Raw genomic sequence first — 19,661 nt, forward strand, 5'->3', positions numbered from 1 at the left:
TCTCCCATCCTGTTCTTGCGAGCTGAGATCATCTTTATTCTCAAGACAAGAAAATAATAGTGAGGACTAGGGAGGCAGGTAGAGACCCACTAGAGCAGCAGCCAAGGAGAACGTGAATTATGTTGTTATGAGATAAGGGCAGGAGAAGGGTTATGGGCTCGAAATCTGAGGGACAGGCCTGGTCCAGCACATTTTTAGATAACTGTTACGGAGTTAAGTAGTTATCCAAGTACACTACAGTACAGGCAATATGTTGCTATGGGAACTAACCATATTAGGAAACTCTTTTGGAAGGAGAGAGACTTTTGGGAATCAAGACTTGCCATCTCTCAGCTGGGGCTGATGTCATCAGGCTGTCTGTGGGTGAAAAGGAAGACGGCAGTTTGAGGCAGACTAAGAACAGGCGTCTAAACCACAGAGCCTAGGGCTTGCCGATCAGAAGGTCGGCGGTTCGAATCCCCACAATGGGGTGAGCTCCCATTGCTCGGTCCCAGCTCCCGCCAACCTAGCAGTTCGAAAGTGCAAGTAGATAAATAGGTACCGCTCCAGCGGGAAGGTAAACGTTTAGCCATCTCACCCCTTGCTTTTTCCTGTAAGACCAATTGCAGTCGTTAACAGATTTACCACACCTATCAGCCAATCACCCATTCCCACCATTCTTCCCCAGCCTCCCACGATATAAGGGTCTGGTGACTTCTGTTTCAGTGTATCTGAAGAAGTGTGCATGCACATGAGAGCTCTTACCAATTAAAAACTTAGTTGGTCTCTAAGGTGCTATTGGAAGGATTTTTTTTTTTGTTCCGACTCTGGCAGACCAACACGGCTACCAAAGAGAGAGTTCAACTATTGTGTCCCTATTCTATATGCAATGCTGAAATGACAGCCCATCTCTATTAAGATGTTCTAGGTAAATAGATAAACAATGGTTTTATTGTGTTTTTATAATTTGAATGTGACCTGTCCATAGATTGCCTACAATGAAGGGAAGAATGGAAATATTACAAATGTACTTAAATAATATATAACTCCTGTTGGTTATTTTTTAAATGCCACTCTGAAGACACATTTATTTATACATTGGGCTGAATTGGGCTGTACTTGGAAAACAATATTTATCTGCTGCAGGATTGTTCTTTTTTTTTTTGGTAATTGTGTTTTCATGCTTTGTAAATCACCTTGTGAGGGCAAAGTACTCAGTAAGGCATCATCATACACACACACACACACACACACACACACACAATCACATGTGATCTGGAGGGTGGAGAGGCAGTTGTGATTGGGCAGAAGCACTGGTATTTTCAAGCACATTAATGTTCTGTTTAATAGCAGCAGCAGCAGCAGCAGCAACAACAACAGCAACAGCAAACCTGCTATTTTCAAAGGCGTTTTACTAACTTCTGTATAGTTTATCAGAATATTTCCTCTTCTTGCCAGTTCCACACAATTTTATCTTAAATTTTGTGTAAATGAAAAACCAGCATATAAATCTGTGTCTTTATACAGGATATCATCAGTTGGTTCTGAAGGCTGATGGAAGGAAAGTTGGGAGAGATGATGATGATGATTACCAATCATCAAACAATGTGAAAAAGAACATGATTCAGAAGTCATTATAAAAATACTGGGATGAATTTGCTTTGGAAAAGTTTGCTTTGGAAAAACATAGCTGTGTGTCTAATCTGTTTCCTTCCCATTTGCTTCAACATTTTTAAAACTGTTTTTAAAAATGCCAGTCATAAGCTGTTGGTTTTGTAGCCTGCATTCTTGTAGGCGTGTTTTTCTTCTGTTGCAGGCAATTCAAATAAAAGTAATAAATTACACTTGTTTGGCCATGGCAATCCTTTCAAGATGTTGCACTTTCTTCAGTAGATGTAAGGAACATATGGTGGAAGAAACATCTGTGGTGAAACATTTTTAATGTTCAAATTCTGCACGCAGATGATCCCCAGATGGAGTGATGTGTGTCCTTTTGAAGGCAGAGTCTAGCCCTTTATGGAAGGAAAGCCTGTTTAAAAATGCCCAGTTCTCTCCTCTTTGTGTAGGCTGAAAGAGCAATATTTTCAGTTTATTGAAAGGATGGGGAGCTTGTGACTCCCCAGGTGCAGTTGGACTGCAGTTCTCTTCATCATGATGGTTGGGGTTGATGAGACACAGAATATTGTCTAGATCTGGAGGGTCACACAGGCTCCCCACTGCTTAGTTATTGCCAGTGATTGCTCATGCCACATTGGTAGGGGAAAGGCAGGGTGACCAAAAGAATGGATGGAACCACCAATTTTGATGGCCAACAAATCAGATGGCTTTAAAAGAGGATGGGCTATCATCGGCTGCTAGCTGTGATGGCTATGCTCTGCCTCCAGAGGCAGAAGCTCACCTGAATGCAGAATTGCACAATCTCAATAGTTTCCATCAATTAACGACATCTGTTAAGTCTAGCTGGGATGTAATGTTTTCAAATGACCCATTTCTTTCACATTTGGCCTCTGACTTCTTTATTTAAGACATTAAATAATGAAAAGAGACAGCAGATTATGCTCACATGCATTTATATTGCGTACATTTTTCAGAACACCAAAATGTCCTATGCAGATGGCACACAACGTTCTTAAGGTGTATTTTTTTAAAAATCTGCTCATGATAGATGCATCATTTCAATTTTAAAAGTGATTCACCATATTTGAAATGAAGCACACATATTGCATGACTCATGCTACCGGCTGCAGCTTTTTCAAATAAATTTCCCAGAATAATGGAAATTCACTGTTAAGGGATGTATTCCAACCTTCACTTTTCATTCCTGGGGCAGCGGAGAGAAGAGTAAACAACCCTTTTAACAAAAACAAGTGTAGGAGTGTGGTATCTGGTCAATTTGTGCTACAAATGATCGCAGAGATTAATCAGGTGCATTTGCAAGCTGAAACTCCAAATATTCACCTTCTACTGCAAGCTGCACTCCAGTGGTGAGCATCCAAAGGCCTCTGCTTTGCATCCATCCTCCTAAGGGTGGCCCATCGCTCGGTTGCTAATGAGCTACGGAAAAAGTGGTGTATGTGGCAACAGAGCCCACAGGAAGGCCACTGGAGGGGATGAAGCTGAAGTACTAATCTGCCACTTCTCAAAAAGAAGAATTAAAGAAGAGCATTGCTTGATCAGATCAATCTACAGTGGAACCTCAGTTTATGAACACCTCGGTTTACAAATTTCCAGTTTACGAACGCCGCAGACCCATCTGGAACGGATTAATTCACTTTCCATTACTTTCAATGGGAAAGTTCGCTTCAGTTTATGAACAGACTTCCGGAACCAATTACACCCATGCTTCGGGTTAAGTATGCTTCAGGTTGAGTACTCCGCGGACCCGTCTGGAACAGATTAATCCACTTTCCATTACTTTCAATGGGAAAGTGCGCTTCAGTTTATGAACAGACTTCCGGAACCAATTGTGCTCATAAACCGAGGTACCACTGTAATTCAGCACTGTATTTCCCACAGCAGCTGTTTCCCCTTTTGGAATCCCACAAGCAAGCTATGAAGGCAATAGCTTTCCCCTGCTGTTGTTTCCAGGATGTGAGAGTTATCATTATGGCCCTACTGTAACACAGCTACTTATCCTCCATGCTTTTATTTAACCCCACTTGAAAGCTGTCCAGTGTAGCAGCTGCTATCACACCTTGTGCAATGACTTCCATAACTTAATTATGTGCTTTGTGAAGAAGCACCTCCTTTTGCCTGTTCTGAATTTGCCACCAATCATTATCATTGGGTGAACCCAAATTCTAGTATTAGAAGAATGCATCTCTTTCCATGTGCCCCCTCCAGTGTACACTGCATTCTCCTTGGGGCAGGTAACTGAATTTTTGCTTATGCTATTCTGTAACACATCATACACCTTGAAGGCACTGCCCAATAACAATTTAATGGCTAAATTTCTGGGTCAGGAATTGAACACGTTCTTGCTGTATATTATTTGGTAATTACCAATACAGTACTGCACAGCAGATATAAACACACAGATAGCTTTGGCCTGAAAACGCTTCCTATTCCAACACCAGTTCATGAAGCTGCAGTGGCACAAACAATGACCACTGATAACATATGGAAAATTCCTGGAGTGTGTGTGTATGTTGTGAGTGTGTGTATGTATGTATGTATGTATGTACGTTGTGAGTGTGTGTGTGAGAATCTATTTGGCTGTATGCATTTCATACTGTAATTTTGTCAGTACATGTGCTCTTATCTGTGGGTGGACTATGTCATTCAAGAATGTGATAGTGTGAGCCCCAAGAAATAATATATCAGCTACTGCAGATGACTCACATAATTAGATAATTTTGTATCAGGATGTTTGCTTGATCTCTGAATTTTACTATGAAATTATACTTTCAGCTGAGGGCTCACCTCATGTTTGAGTGGTTTCCTGCTTGACCCACAATTTCTAGGCACGGGTCCAAGCCATTTTCCACTTGCCCCGCTCCTTCCCAGGGAAAATCTGCTCTTTGGCGCTATATTGTAGCAAATGTCAACCTGGAGAAAATCCAAATTGCTTTTTGCTCCAATTGAGTGCTAAAGAGCAGTTTTTACCAGGGGAAAGCAGCAGGACAAAAGGAACTGTGGATAAGCCATGAGCTGAGGAACTTCCACTGATTTAAATATATGAATGTACTGTAGAAGAAACCAAATAAATAAATAATAGTATTATGAAGTGGTTCTCTGCTAATAGAGGAGGCCTATATTTCAAACAATATGACTGGATATGAATAAGAATACATCTGTGTTCTGCCACAACAAAAAATCAGGTTGGTGTTTGCATATCAAAAAACCAATCTAGTTCTATCCATGGCAGAGGAAGATATCAGTATGTACTTTGATACAACCATACAAGTTTTCAAAACTCTGCAGCCAGATTTCTTCCCTTAAGCAGATCAAATAAATATGCCCTTATGCCAGATGAGTTTGCATCCCTTCATAGAAGGAAAAAAGAGCAATTTCAAAGCTATTTAAAAAGTAGTGTCAGCCAGCCAATAATCATCCCAGAGCACTGAGACAACTGACTTAACTAAATATTTATCTGAACAGGATGTGAAGGTGCTCAACTGACAACCCTATAATATACTTTATCTGATCTATGAACTATGAAGTGAATAAATAGTCTTGACAGGCTAACTCCTATAAGTCACGACTGAAAAATAGTTGGAGCAGACACTAGAATTTTCAGCTTAAAAGATCAAACATGGTTGAAACTAATGAATGAAAGGGGTGTATATTTTTCAGATGTACAATAGATAACTAGGCTAAGAACACCATGTGAATAGCAATCCAGAGTTGTTAGTCTTAAATGTTAGTTTGATGTTCCTGCCACAATTCTTGAAGTATACTTATGGCTAAAACATCCTGAAGCTCAGAGACAGAAGTCACAAGCAAAACAAAAATGGCAAAGTTTACTGTTCTCAAAGAATGAATGAGAGTGAAATATAGCTGCAATAAATAATTAAGAAGAATAATTTATTATTTATACCCTGCCCATCTGGAATTCAAAATTGACACCTGAAGTTATGTCCTCAACATGCTAGCTCTCTCCACATACCCTGTTTATATCACACAAGATTTCACTTAAAGGAAAACGATTCCCCCTTCCTGGCTGGAGAATATATGGATAAATGGTAGAATGCTGTAATGAAGAAAGATTTCTAACTGATAGTTACAGGGCAACATATTTGCTGTGGAACATTCTCTTAATGATTCATTCTCTCAGGAATGAGTCATAATATCCGTTCCAAAACTCATGTAGTTTATGAAAACATTTTGGATTCTAACAATGGATATCCTTGTACTTATCATAATCATTTTTCTGATAGACTAATCTTAAATCTTCATGCAACAGTAATGTATACTTAAAATGAAGAATACTGTACCAAGAATCACTGCTGGACTTAGATATTTTTACACCTGATGCAAAATGCTGCTCAGGACTGGAATTCATTTAAAACAAAATACCACGATTCAGAGATGGAGGACAATGGAGGCAAGAAAATGAGAACCAGCTGCCTGCACCAAGTACTTCACAATGCTTCATGGTAAGCCTATCATTGACAACAACGTGAAACAATTAGCAAGATGTCAAAAACCTGATGCTGAGATGAAACTGCCATGCATGATAACAAGGTTGAATGTAGAATGTCCCAATGTTCAGGGTGTTAAAATCTGTGGCTTTGATCTAATAATGTGTTAAAATGATATTTGTTTGCTCATTTGAGAATACTATACTGTAAAATTTTCTGTGAAATGTTACCTGAAAATAATGTATGATTTTCTTTCTTCTAGTTAATTGAATGAAATAGTGGGTGTGATCCAGACCCAAATTAAGCTCTTTTAAGTCCAGCTGGTTGAAGCAGGAGAGATGTGAGCACTTTTCCCCCTTTGAAATCAATATAATTTAAAAGTTTTTTAAATTTAAATTTTTAAATTACCAGGCAGGTAATTCTCACACAGTCATCACATACAGGGCTATGAAGTCAGACTCCTTGCTGAGGGAGTGCATTTATGTGAATTGCTTCTTCCACCAAAGTTCGTGCCAAGGTTGCTTTTAGAGTGGCAACATTTCTTCAAGCTGCTGCTGTTACACACACACACCTTCTTCCTATAAATAAACTGTAAGGCTATTATTGTGCAACCCCCTTGGAAGATGTGCAGTGTCATTATCCTAGGTTTGCATGAAGTCAAGGTGGGGTAGAAAGTAAAAGAGAAGGCAAGTTGAACAACAGTGTTGACTATGGCATGGGAATGAGAAAGGAGGGACACAGGAAACGTGGTGGCTTAAAACAATGGCAGTTTGGGTAAAGAAGCGATGGAGAAGAAAATGTCAGTTTTAAACAATGGCAGCTGTTTGGATATAGTACCTTCATACAAGAGAATATTTTAGGGCTACACATCTCTGTCACTTAAGACAGCTGAGGAATGGAAAAGGGAGAAGTTTGAGTACAGTGAGGAAGAAAGAGTCAGAAAGAGGGGAGAGAATGTGTGTCTGATCATGAGCATAGCCAAGGGGGGCAGTTGCCCCCCCCCCGATCAAGTGAAACCATAGAAATAACTAATTGACCAATCATGTCGGTTCTGCCCCTCCTAACAAAAATCCTGGGTACGCCCATGTGCACGATTACCGGTACATATATCCATATGAGTCTTCCATGTGGGCAGAACCCACCTGGAAATGCACCCAAGGAGAAAAAAGGCCAATGGCATGCAAGGCTGTCATCAATACTTTATTTTCAATCTTTTAATGATTATAAAATGAACACTAACATTTGAATTTTAAAATATGAGTTCTTAATATAAGGTAAGTTTCTGACAGATAATATGTATTAACCAAAGCTTAGTTTGATGTGATGTCCTATTTAATTAGATGGAACTAACAGTTCTTTGGGCTTTTTAGTCCAAATCTCAGGAAGCAGCAGGTTCAGCAGGAGTTCTGAAACATTTCAGATATGTTACCACAAAATAGAAGTTCTAAGAGTATTCAGCCTACTACATGCTCTTAGTGATTTATAGGCTACATTTGGCTAGAAGATTTTTATTACCACTGGGGAAAACACAGTAAGATTTTACAATGAGAAATATAATCTGAAAGGCCTGGAAATGGTGCATCATCAAACATAGAGGAGAATGCTGGCTATGCCTGTACACTGCCCTGAATTAACAAGTTAAATCCACCACTGCAAGTAGGTCTCTAATTAGTTTGTTCCACCTGCTTTGTACATTCTGGACAATATGCTTGAAAACATTTAAAAACAATGTCCAAAGATTTAAGTCATGCAAAGAAAGTAAGAAAAGCCTGCTGGATCAGGCCAATGGTGCATCTAGTCTAGTATCCTGTTCTCACAGTGGCGAGCCCGATGCCTGTGGAAAACCCACAAACAGGACCCAAATCCAAAAGCACTCTCCCTCCTGTGGTTTTCAGCAGCTGCTACCAAAATCCTGCTATGGCTTATTTTATAACTATGTCTTAAAATAGGGGAAACGGGGTATTAAGAACACTACTTCAAACCATGAAGAGCATAGCCACAATGCCTAGCAGCCACTGACAGACCTATCCTCCTACGTGACTCAGCATATTCACATCCAAAGTTTTAGTTCACAAGACCTGAGATGAAAGGGATATTTGTTGAAAATAAATATTCAGAAGTCTCATTCTGGATTAGTTCTAAGGGAAAGGTTGCCTAGCCTTCATCAAAAAGAAAAGACTTGATTTATTCAACTGGATCTTGTTACATGCCACAACCCTGACAGCCGCTTGTAGATATTATAATTATTTAAAGAGAGGTAAATTGCATCCTTAGTCCTATACAGATTCGTGATTGATTAAGACTGACACATTTATGGGAATGTTTAGGATTATATTTTAGGAACATTTAGGATCGTAGTTCACATTCACCAAGATTATTTATGTGAATTTGTATTTGGGTCTTGCTCACAGGCTCAGGGAAAGGAACAAAACATGTCAAAATGTATTAAAATGCAACACATATAAAGACCACTCACCTTCATTAACCCTACTAAGCACAGTATAGAGCCATATTTATTTTAACCTTTTAACCAAGGGCTTGTCCACATTGGAGTCTACTGTGTGTTTGCAGCTATTTGCGTTCCAATTTAATTTGGCGCTGTGGGTGAAACCACAGTCTAGGGCTTGCTGATCAGAAGGTCGGCGGTTCGAATCCCTGCAATGGGTGAGCTCCCGTTGCTCGGTCTCAGCTCCTGCCCACCTAGCAGTTCGAAAGCACGTCAAAGTGCAAGTAGATAAATAGGGTAAGGTAAACAGTGTTTCCGTGCGCAGCTTTGTCATGCTGGCAACATAACCCGGAAGCTGTCTGCAGACAAACGCCGGCTCCCTCAGCCTATAGAGCGAGATGAGCGCCGCAACCCCAGAGTCGGACACGACTGGACCTGATGGTCAGGGGGCCCTTTACCTTTACCTTAATTTGCACAGTCCACAGTCGAACAACACAAATCTCAATGCTTTCCCCCTGTAAAATTGGATTTACCCACTATGGGGATAATGCAATAGTGGGAAATCAGACTCCACACTAGTGCACTACGGTAGATGTCACAGATGATTTGTTTCAGTGTTTTGAGGTGACCGGATCAATTGCCACTTTCTGCTACTTCCCTTTCTATGCCCACTACTTTCTCTCCTCCCACCCTTATTCTCCTAACTATTTCTGGTGCACTCTTGCTTTCATTTCTCTTCCAGTATGCTATTAAGGGTGCACCAAGAGCTTCTATATATTTCTTTTGATCTCCTAGAGTTGCAAATAACCAGAAAATTGCACAATAACATTTACAATTGCCTGACTGTGTATACTTCTTCGGTGGGTATTTATAATAAATAAATAAATAAATAAAATAAAATAAAACAAGGGGCATGTGCAACTATCTCTGCATATGCTCTGTCTGTACTTAACTGGCTTATCAAAATCAATCAATTGCAAGATAGGGACAAACACAAAAGGGAACAGGTACCAGGTATAATGCATGTATTAAATGTATTAAAGGTACCAGGTATAATGCATGTATTAAATATGTATGTAATTCACTTAAATATACCTATTTTCCTATACAAAAATTAGTAATGTTGTTTAAAGCACTGTTAATCTGATTTGATACATTTCCCCACTTTCTATTTTGATGGCACTATATATTACGTGTCTGAAAAAAGGCCACTTTCAATATTCTTAATCTTTAAGAAGAGGTTGTTACGAATGCTTTCATCTTGATTAAAGTTTCACTCTGTTCCATAAGTGAGCTTGCACTTTTAATGACCTTATACTTTTCCCAGGTTCTTCTCTATGTGCATTTCCTTTTACGTTTTGCTGGAAGGGAAAGAAAAGAACACCAAACTTTAGAATATTTTCCTACAAATGGGAATGTAGAGCCCTCCCACAAATGCTCCCCAGGAGAAGTGTTCCGTGTTTCCAGACCTGGAACTGACTTCCTTTAACATGAATTTAGGGAACCATTTCTTAATTTTTGTACCTTATATTTGTATGGTGGTAGTGCTGGTGTTGTGACCCAACTCAGGCTAAGACCAGGCAGTGCGTCCTGACAACTAACTGACAACCTATGCTCTTCTGGATTCTCTGCTTCCCCCACTTGTAACTGCTGATGCTGTGCTATTCATGTTAATGTGAGTTCCAGCTGGACCTCACATGCAGCTATGTAGTGATGTGCTTCACACTCCAAGTCCTCAGTGCACAGAGTATTTCAGATGACTGTGGAAGTGGCTTGTGTGCCGAGCTTCTAGATAACTATGTGTACTGTGGGAGCACCTCATGAGGTCTGAAATGGTCAAGCTGTTGCAAAGCATTTAGTATAGTGGCAGCGTGGTTTGCAAGAATCTTTGGGGTGAAAGGGAAGGCTCAGCAAAATGCCTGTGGGAATCCCTTCAGTGCACCCAGGAGGTATTTGTATTTATCACTATAGTCTTCTTACAAGTGAAATAGAACTTGCTTCTGACTGAACACATTCACAGCTCAGTCTTAGACAAGTCATCTCAAAAGTTCCTTGAATACATTGAAATTACTCCCAGGTTACGTGTCTTTATGACTTCAGCCTTTCTTGGGGAACTAACTTAAATGACTCTTCTCCTCACTTATGCATTGAATATTGGGAAAGTCCATTCCTTGTGCCAGCTACAGGACTGAAAATACCTGTACAAACAAAAAATCCTACTTACCCCACAAGCGTTTTGTTAGTTGCTCCCCAACGAAGTAGAAGATCACCATTATAAGAAAAGATATGGAGATAAATATTGCCCGTCCATATGGATTGAGTACTCCTAAAACTGGATATGCCCAAATCCCACTTGCATGGTTTACCCACATTATCCTAGAAACAAGGGGAGACAGAGTCACAAATAGCCATAAATTTTATAGGTAGTTGATTTCTGAAGTTTCTATTCTTAGGAACCTAAAGGAATGATATGCGGTTTCTGAACTGTGTATTTACACCAGCTACATGTGCTACATGTGGCAGCTACATGTGCTACATGTGGCTATTTGCTTGTGCGCTGCTCATGATAAATTAATTTAACTAGTCAAAAATACAAACTAGTCAAAAAAATGGCTACACTAGAATTAATCTGTGCCTGCTACCACAGAAATGGTATTTTAAGGTCTTGCATAAATGGATCAAAGTGATGATAGTAGGACTATGTTTATGGTAATTAAAGAAACGGTAATGGAGCAATAGGCATTAGCAGTGTAATATTTACTTGCAATATTTTACGGCTGCATAAACATTCCAATGAATTACAGAAAATTAGTTCAAAGAAGCCAAAAATTGTTAGAGACGTAATACAGTGGAACCTCGGTTTTCAAATGTAATCTGTTCCAGAAGACCGTTTGACTTCCAAAATGTTCTAAAAATGAAAGTGGAAACCTCAAAACAATAGGGAAACTCAAAATGGCACATTCTACTTCCGAAAATAATTTGAAAACCAAAGCAGTTACTTCCAGGTTTTTGGGGTTCAAAAGCCAAAATGTTCGACTTCCAAGATGCTCGAAAAAAAGAGATTCCACTGTATAATTACATTGCATCAATTACAAATTCTTTTAGGCTATTTTGAAAATGAAGTGTAATCAGATCATCATAATTTATTGAGAAATTTGATAGCGGCAGCAAAAATGTTAATAGCTGCTAAATGGCACATTCATAAAATATCAATGAAGCAAGAGTGGCTTAATAAGATACCAACACTGCCATGACCTGTAAACTTATTAAAATGGTATGTTTAAGAGTGAGGAGACAAAACCAAGAACAATTTGGGAGGCTCTGGTCTAATTTTATTAATAGAATAGAATAATTGATTATTGGCCAAGTACATTTTCCAACATACTTGGAATTTGTTTCAACTACATTGCAATGTAAACATACACACTGTTCCACTCACAATAAAATTAAGCAAAGAAACCCACCCATAATTGACCTCCTCTTCAGCTACACATCTACAAATTTAACAATTTAATGGCACAAGGGGAAAAACTGTTCCTGTGTTTTTTCTAAATTTAGTTTTTCTTAAAAACTGTCTAATTTTATTAATTATATGAAACAAATAGAATATTGAATATAAGAGTTTTCATAGAGTTTTATACTAGTTGAGTTTATCAGACAATTTATGATAAAATGATGTTGTACGTTTAAAGTATCTTGAGATCAATATGGTAAATATAGTAAAATAGTTATTTTAAAGAAGCCATTGCAGATACGGATTCCAATTGGCAGCATGCACAATATGCTTCCTATGCTATTTAAAATTTATTTTAAAAAAGGATTTGCTAATATGAAAGGAACAATCCAACAAAAATGATTAAAAATGCTTTATATTTGAAGTGTGTTTGAAAAAGGTACTTGATACCTACCATGAGAGGTATACAATTGCAAAGATGCAAAGTCCCAAAATTCCTCTCCATCTACGAGGATACTTATGATCACAAATGAACAGTTCTATGAAAAGCAGTGGGAGGACGGTGGTATGCTGAAAAAAACAAAATACACACACACACAAATATAAGAGCTGGAAACTTATGGCAAATCAAAACAAAGTTTTATTGTTTGTTGTATTGTTTTCAGTAGTTGTATTAAATTACAATTTTTTGAACTTCTGTTCCATGTTTTATTCCAAGTAAATATTTTTATAGTCTAGCTTAGTGGTTCTCAAATTTACTACCCCTAGGGCCCACTTAGGGTGGTTGAAAATGACTGAGGTCCACTGTCACATGCAGGGGTAGCAGCAGTTACAAAATAGTGGCACATGGGGGGCATTTTCAATCAGCTGACAATTACTGACATCATTTTCTATGGCTGTCTGGTCCATTTTGGGAAATTTATGAATTCTTTGCCACAGTGGTTTCCTCCATGACACAAGCAGTTCCTTAGTTCAGTTTCCTCAAGCTAAGTCTTCTTCTTCGGCTATCACTTGTAATATCACACCCTGAGTGAGGACAAAATTTGGTGCCCCCCAAAAACTTTGAATAGGTACCTGTATAAATACTGTATGGGTTAGCCCTTACGCCGAAGAATTGATGCTTTTGATTTATGGTGCTGGAGGAGACTCTTTTAGAGTCCCATGGACTGCAAGAAGATCAAACCTATCCATTCTGAAGGAAATCAACCCTGAGTGCTCACTGGAATGACAGATCCTGAAGCTGACGCTCCAATACTTTGGCCACCTCATGAGAAGAGAAGACCCCCTGGAAAAGACCCTGATGCTGGGAAAGATTGAGGGCACAAGGAGAAGGGGACCACAGAGGACGAGATGGTTGGACAGTGTTCTCGAAGCTACCAACATGAGTCTGACCAAACTGCGGGAGGCAGTGGAAAACAGGAATGCCTGGCGTGCTCTGGTCCACGAAGAGTCGGACACGACTAAATGACTAAACAACAACAGGTCTTATTATTAGTCCCCTTGGCTCAGTAGGGGAACCATCTGGACTGCCCTAAATCTGCTGCTGTCATGACCTGCTACACCTGCTATTCTGCTGTCTCTTAAGCTACTTTCAAAGGCCCAGGAGTTCTTTTGGGGTGACTGTGTGTTTTTGCTTTCAGAGCATATTCTAGCCCTGAGAATGTCCAACAGAGGCTATGACTTTGTTGTTTAGAGTTAGCATATAAAATAACACTTTCTCACACCGCAGTTCAATCTCGCTTTGACTGGTGGAGTGGGTGGGGGTAGTGACCCCTCCACCACTCTCTTTTCATGCAGGCTCTGGGGAATGTCAGGGAGTAGTCTCAGCCTGCACAAGTTAGGCAAGGGCTGTCATGGTATAAAAGGGAAAAGGTAAAGGACCCCAGCACAGTTAAGTCCAGTCAAAGGCGACGATGGGGTTGCGGTGCTCATCTTGCGTTCAGGCCAAGGGAGCCGGTGTTTGTCCGTAGACAGTTTTTCGGGTCATATGGCCAGCATGACTAAACCGCTTCTGCTGCAATGGAACACCATGATGGAAACCAGAGCACATGGAAACACCATTTACCTTTCTGCCACAGCAGTACCTATTTATCTACTTGCACTTGTGTGCTTTCGAACTGCTAGGTTGGCAGGAGCTGGGACAGACCAACGGAAGCTCACTCTGTTGCGGGGATTTGAACCACCGACCTTCCGTTCAGGAATCCCAAGAGGCTCAGTGGTTATACAAAGCAGCTAGCAGCGGAGGAAAGGTGAGTGGATGATGTTGTCTGTTTATGGTGGGAATATACATATTAAAGGGGGCTATCTGAATGCGAGATGAGCGCGCAACCCCAGAGTCGGTCACGACTGGACCTAATGGTCAGGGGTCCCTTTACCTTTTTATCTGAATGTTGTGCTATGAGGTATGTTTGCATAGTGGTATAAGGAGATTCAAATTCCTGTGTACAGAGATTCCACAGGATTCATAGTGGCTGGGTTCTTGCTGTGTGCCCCACAGTAGTTTGGACATAACAGGGTGGTCCATTTAATTTAATCCTAGAAGCATGTGCTTCTGATCTCATCTTTGGCATGCTTCAGAAGAGGAAATGGGAACACATGACCCAAAGGTTCACTGCAGCTTATGCACACAATGTTAAATAATCATTTCACCCATTACATTTGAACTGACCTTTATACCTAAGTTCTGCAAAATATTATGATCAGATAAACAATAAATGAACTGAACACAGCAAAAGAGATACCTGAAAAACAAATGGTGTACACTTACCATAGTATGATTAAGCCAACTTGGATTGACGTCATCCAGCTGTAAAGGATACACTAGTTCTCTGTCATATGCGTAAAGGCTCCAGAAAGCAGCAGGTACAAACTGTCATTAAAACATTTGACAATTAACACTTGTATCATCAGACAAATAGTAACAATAGACAGTTAATGTTTTTCCAAATCAAAATATTTGTTAACCTTTTCCCTTCTTTCTTACCACAGCCCGCTTATTACAGTGAATAAAACCTGACTATTGTGAATATATTGGGACACGGGTGGCACTGTGGCATAAACCACAGAGCCTAGGGCTTGCCAATCAGGTCGGCGGTTCGAATCCCCATGACGGGGTGAGCTCCCGTTGCTCGGTCCCTGCTCCTGCCAACCTAGCAGTTCGAAAGCACATCAAAGTGCAAGTAGATAAATAGGTGCCACTCCAGCAGAAAGGTAAACAGCATTTCCGTGCGCTGCTCTGGTTCGGCAGAAGCAGCTGTCATGCTGGCCACATGACCCAGAAGCTGTACGCCAGCTCCCACGGCCAGTAAAGCGAGATGAGCGCCGCAACCCCAGAGTAGACCCCCCCCCCCCGGTCAGGGGTCCCTTTACCTTTACTGTGAATATAGTTTTCTTTTATTTCTCCAGATAAAAATAAAAAAAAAACTTAGCATCAAACACTCTGTGTCAAGCTTTCTCATTTGCAAATAAATAGCTGCAAGGAAACCTAAGTAGTGAGTTTAAGTGTTTGTCCACATTTGAGCATCATTTAGCCACGAATCCCCTTCCCTGCCACCCCATTTGAATTAGACTGGAGTAGTCCACATCCAAACGTATTTGCATTTGTGCATGAGGTACAAGTTCAGACTTTCCCCTTCATACCAGCAGGTGCTACCTCCTGTGTTTGTCACCTCCTAATTTGTTTATTTTGTTATGCCAATTAAGTACTGAAAGGGCCTGTAGGCAGTTAGCTTGGTGTGAACTTTAAGTTTTTCCCAATAGGAAGTGTGTGTGTGGGGGAAAGCAAGCAGCACAGTCATAACTGTAAATTCTCAAAGCACAGTTATTAGATAGCTGTACAATACCTGGTGCAGAATGTTTAATGTACAGTTTTCTGGTTTTGTGCAAATCTTGAGGGGGCAAAAGAAAATATGCACACACAGATAAGGCTACAATCCTACATTCAGTAGCATACTGGGAATAGTTGTGAGCACAGCTAGAAAAGAAATTAAAATACAGTCAACAATCTTCAGTAGACAAAATGTTGAAATTCCATATAAGGAAATGCTTGCTTTTTTGTTTGTAGCAGCGCATTTGCTAGTTGTGCAATCATGCTGGAAGGACTCATTATCTATCATTACCTATCGTTAGAAGCATGGATAATTATATTGACTGGTCAGAAAAACTAACTAGTCAAGTTCAGGCACAAGGACAACAAAAACAATATTTTTTTTAGAAACTTGGTCTGATTTATTAATAAACAGGAGAGGATGAACCCATCAAAGACTCAGAGAATTGTGAAAATATATGTTTCAATAATATATGAACAATAACGATTTAATAATATTCAGTAATAGGAATGGCAAATTAAATGGGCGAACAGTTGCAAAGAGAACAGTAAACTCATGTGGACAAGCTCTTACACACACTCTCTCTTCCACACAGTCCTGTCAAAAATGTTATCTGAATTTGCCAGAGATGCCAATGCAGACTTTCACTGAAATGCAAATAGTAGCTTTGGACAGGCTATTCTTCTTGAAACCATGTTTCCCTACTGCTTCTTTTTACCCGGTTTTTCTGCCCCAGGTGAAGCCTCCAGAGGGGTGCTATTGAGGCTCCCAGCCTCAATGGTGAGGGGGTACCAAACTGGGAACTAGACATCCAGAGGGAGTCTTGAACCTACTAGCCTTTCTCCAGTGGCATCTATGAATGGTTGTGCTACACTATCGTTAACTATTCTATACGTCTGTTAGCTTCGTTATTAAAACTGAACTATCTGAGCTCTTCTCAGAACAAAGTTTCTCCTGATTTAAATGATAATGTGGTAGGTTTTTAGAATGGGATTTGTAAAGCCCCACACTCATCTTAGATTCAAACCTTTTGGAGGAAAATCATCCCTTTTTAAATATCCAGGTGACAATCTACCCAGCACCCTTGGAATGCAGCAAGATAATTAAATGAAAACACCACCACCACCACAAGTTACTTCTTGTATTTTAAGAAAGATCAGTGCTGTTGGTTTCATTTAGACATGCCAGGCTCTTTGAGACAGTGTTTTAGAAATCTGGAGAACATTGCCCATCAGACCTAGCCAGCAGGGAAAATGAAAGTAGTTCCAAACATCAGGCATAGCTGTCTACTTTCGGATTTGAAAATAAGGGATCAGCAGCCTCACCTGTCCCGGGGACAGTCTACGGCAGGCATCCCCAAACTGCGGCCCTCCAGATGATTTGGCCTACAACTCCCATGATCCCTAGCTAACAGGATCAGTGGTCAGGGATGTTGGGAATTGTAGTCCAAAACATCTGGAGGGCCGAAGTTTGGGGGTGCCTGATCTACGGTATATCTAACAATCCAGGATAGCAGCGGGAAACGGTGCTGGAATAAGGGAACTTCCAGCAAAAAAAAGGGAAAGTTGACAGCTGTGGCTTGGAATAAGGGAGTTTCCCGCCAAAAAAAGGGAGGGTTGGCAGCTATGAACATCAAGATGCACCAGGTATGAGGAACGCTGTTCTATAGTACGCACGTATTTCAATAATAGAAACAGTAGTTACTTACTAAGCCAATAGGAAACACAAATGCAGAGAAGATGAAATCTCTGAGAGGCACCACCATTGATGATATTCTTTTCTCTAATGAAGGCATGCACAGAGCTACAGTATCAGATATAACACACAACAGATACAGGATTGCCTGTAGAACCTATGAAATCACAAAGAAGCTATTAAAAATACACATGGGGCTTAGTATGTATGGTATATTTTTTCCTTTTCTGGTTTAGTTTAGTTTTCCTTTTTCTGGTTTAGTTTCTTAACAAGGGATGCACACACCATACATTTAAAGCACATTACCTGTACTTCCAACCCCCACCCCCAAAAAAGAATCCTGGGAATTGTAGCTTACTCCTCACAGAGCTACAATTCCCAACACTCTTAGCAAACTACAGTTCCGAGAATTCATTGGCTGCGCTTTAAATGTTTATTAGGCATACTCAGCCAAGGAAAATAATTAGAAGCATATTACTGGTTGGTTCAGAGCACAGTATGTTTTATCTAAAGGCCTTTACATTTGCCTCAGCAACATTGTATCATAACGTAAACAAGATTTCATGTGTTAAAGTTGCTCTGAGGCCTTTTTGTGGGGGGAAACCATCATTCTCTTTTTATTTATACCCGCCTTTTTTCCTGACAGGGACTCAACAAATAACAACAACAACAAACGGGGGCACGCGAGTCATAGCATACTTGCAGCGTCTAGGAGTAACAGATGCGAGTTAGGGTGATGTACAACTATTTACTGTATCACTTTTTGCTATAAAACTCAGAACACACGAAACTAAATACACCTCAGCGGGTTTCACCTGCCCCTAAACTATTTCAACTCTCTCTCTTTCTCCCCCTCCCCCACCTTCCCGCGCGCGCCGCACTGCACGTGCGGCCAAGGAGCGCTCCATCTGCGCCGGCGTCCTCCCGCTCTCCCTTCTCCCTCGTTCCCTTTTCGCAGCCGCCGCCACCACCACCTGGTTGAGGAAGGTCAGGTGTTTCCAGTTGCCCCCGTAGGTGACGTCCGGATCCTTGCGGACCGACCTGGGAAACCCCACGTTCTGGCTGACGGCGAAAACCGCCCAGAGGAAGCAGAGGAAATGTAGGAGCGTTGCGGCCCGCTGGCCCCGCAGCGGCATAGCCATTGTGGCTCAGCCAGCGCTACGTATGGGTGTGGCGGAGAAGCGCCTGCGCTGGCTGGAATGGCGGGTCCGGGCCTCAGGCCCTCGAGGCCGAGGCGCCACCAACGGCGGCCGCTCGCGCCGATGGTGCCCTCTGCGCAGGCGCTGCAGGAGGTCGTCGGCGCTCAGCCGCCCGCCGCCATTTTTTGGCGCCTTTCTGCCTCGACGGAGGGGAGCCTGAGTGGCTCCTTGCGACGCCTCCTCACCTCACAGAGGGTGGACTGTACCATGTCAGCGATTGCTCTGTCTTTTTGACTGTTTATGTGTGTGTGTTTGGGGGTGGTGGTAACACAGTGAGGTGGCCAGGGTCGGCCCCCCCCTCCGCCCCGTGTTTTCTTCGAGAAACCTTCATGGCAGGTAGGCAGTCAAAACACTTAAAACCCTCTTGATCCGTGGCAGGGGTTGACCTGGGTTTCCCGCTCTGACAGCGCTTCTCGGACACTCACCCCCGCTCCCAAATTGGAAATGGTCCTGACCTCGCCTGGATGTTGTGGGCGGGGCTTGAGCTGTGACTGGGGTGGGCGCGTCCTCATTTGGACGGACCCTGTTTGACATCTGCAGGGAAGGATGGGTTGCTCAGGCCAGAGGCTGTCAGTGCAAGGCACTCCTGCTGAAATTGGCTTTTTTTAAAAAAATGAACAAATAAAAAATAAACACAGCTATTAGGTGGCCTGCTTTTTTCCACTTGGACCATCCTACCTCCTAAAGAGTTGTAGAACCTTTCGTCATACGAAGTTTGTTATTTAATAAAATTTCTATATCAGTTTGATTGTAGGAAAAAATCTCAAAGCTGTTTACAGAAAAAGATAGCAAAACAATAACATGATCGCTAAAATTTTTACAACTGTAATTTTGAAACATACAGAAGGTTAAAACCACAATAAAATAGACGAGTTTTATCTTTCTTGGTGCAGTATATCTGCAGAAGACGCAGGGGGTATCTCATTGCTGAACATGTTTTCACCTGTCCTGTCCCCAGCAAAAAACTTGGTAGCAGTT

At 41.1% G+C, this 19,661-nt stretch overlaps 1 protein-coding gene across 1 annotated transcript; it reads right to left on the reverse strand.

Annotated features, from left to right (window-relative positions):
- Window positions 1-7,352: 7,352 nt before the first annotated feature.
- Window positions 7,353-18,638, reverse strand: LOC118089377 (androgen-induced gene 1 protein-like). The gene is made up of 6 exons (XM_035123975.2): window positions 18,459-18,638; window positions 17,498-17,641; window positions 14,730-14,831; window positions 12,417-12,532; window positions 10,733-10,884; window positions 7,353-9,869 (listed from the first exon to the last, which is right to left on the reverse strand). The coding sequence occupies exons 1-6, from the start codon at window positions 18,624-18,626 to the stop codon at window positions 9,844-9,846; spliced, it is 708 nt and encodes a 235-aa protein (XP_034979866.1). The 5' UTR covers window positions 18,627-18,638; the 3' UTR covers window positions 7,353-9,843.
- Between the last annotated feature and the right edge of the window lie 1,023 nt (window positions 18,639-19,661).

The sequence above is a fragment of the Zootoca vivipara genome, chromosome 7, assembly GCF_963506605.1.
Source record: "Zootoca vivipara chromosome 7, rZooViv1.1, whole genome shotgun sequence".
In the NCBI taxonomy this organism is placed as follows: Eukaryota; Metazoa; Chordata; class Lepidosauria; order Squamata; family Lacertidae; genus Zootoca; species Zootoca vivipara.

Coding starts and splice junctions, on each gene's coding strand:
- LOC118089377 (XM_035123975.2), bottom strand. CDS start 18,626: ATGGCTATGCCGCTGCGGGGCCAGCGGGCCGCAACGCTCCTACATTTC. Junction 17,642..18,458: donor ACCTGACCTTCCTCAACCAG/GTGGTGGTGGCG, acceptor GTGATTTCATAG/GTTCTACAGGCAATCCTGTA. Junction 9,870..10,732: donor ACTAACAAAACGCTTGTGGG/GTAAGTAGGATT, acceptor TTTCCCTTCCAG/CAAAACGTAAAAGGAAATGC.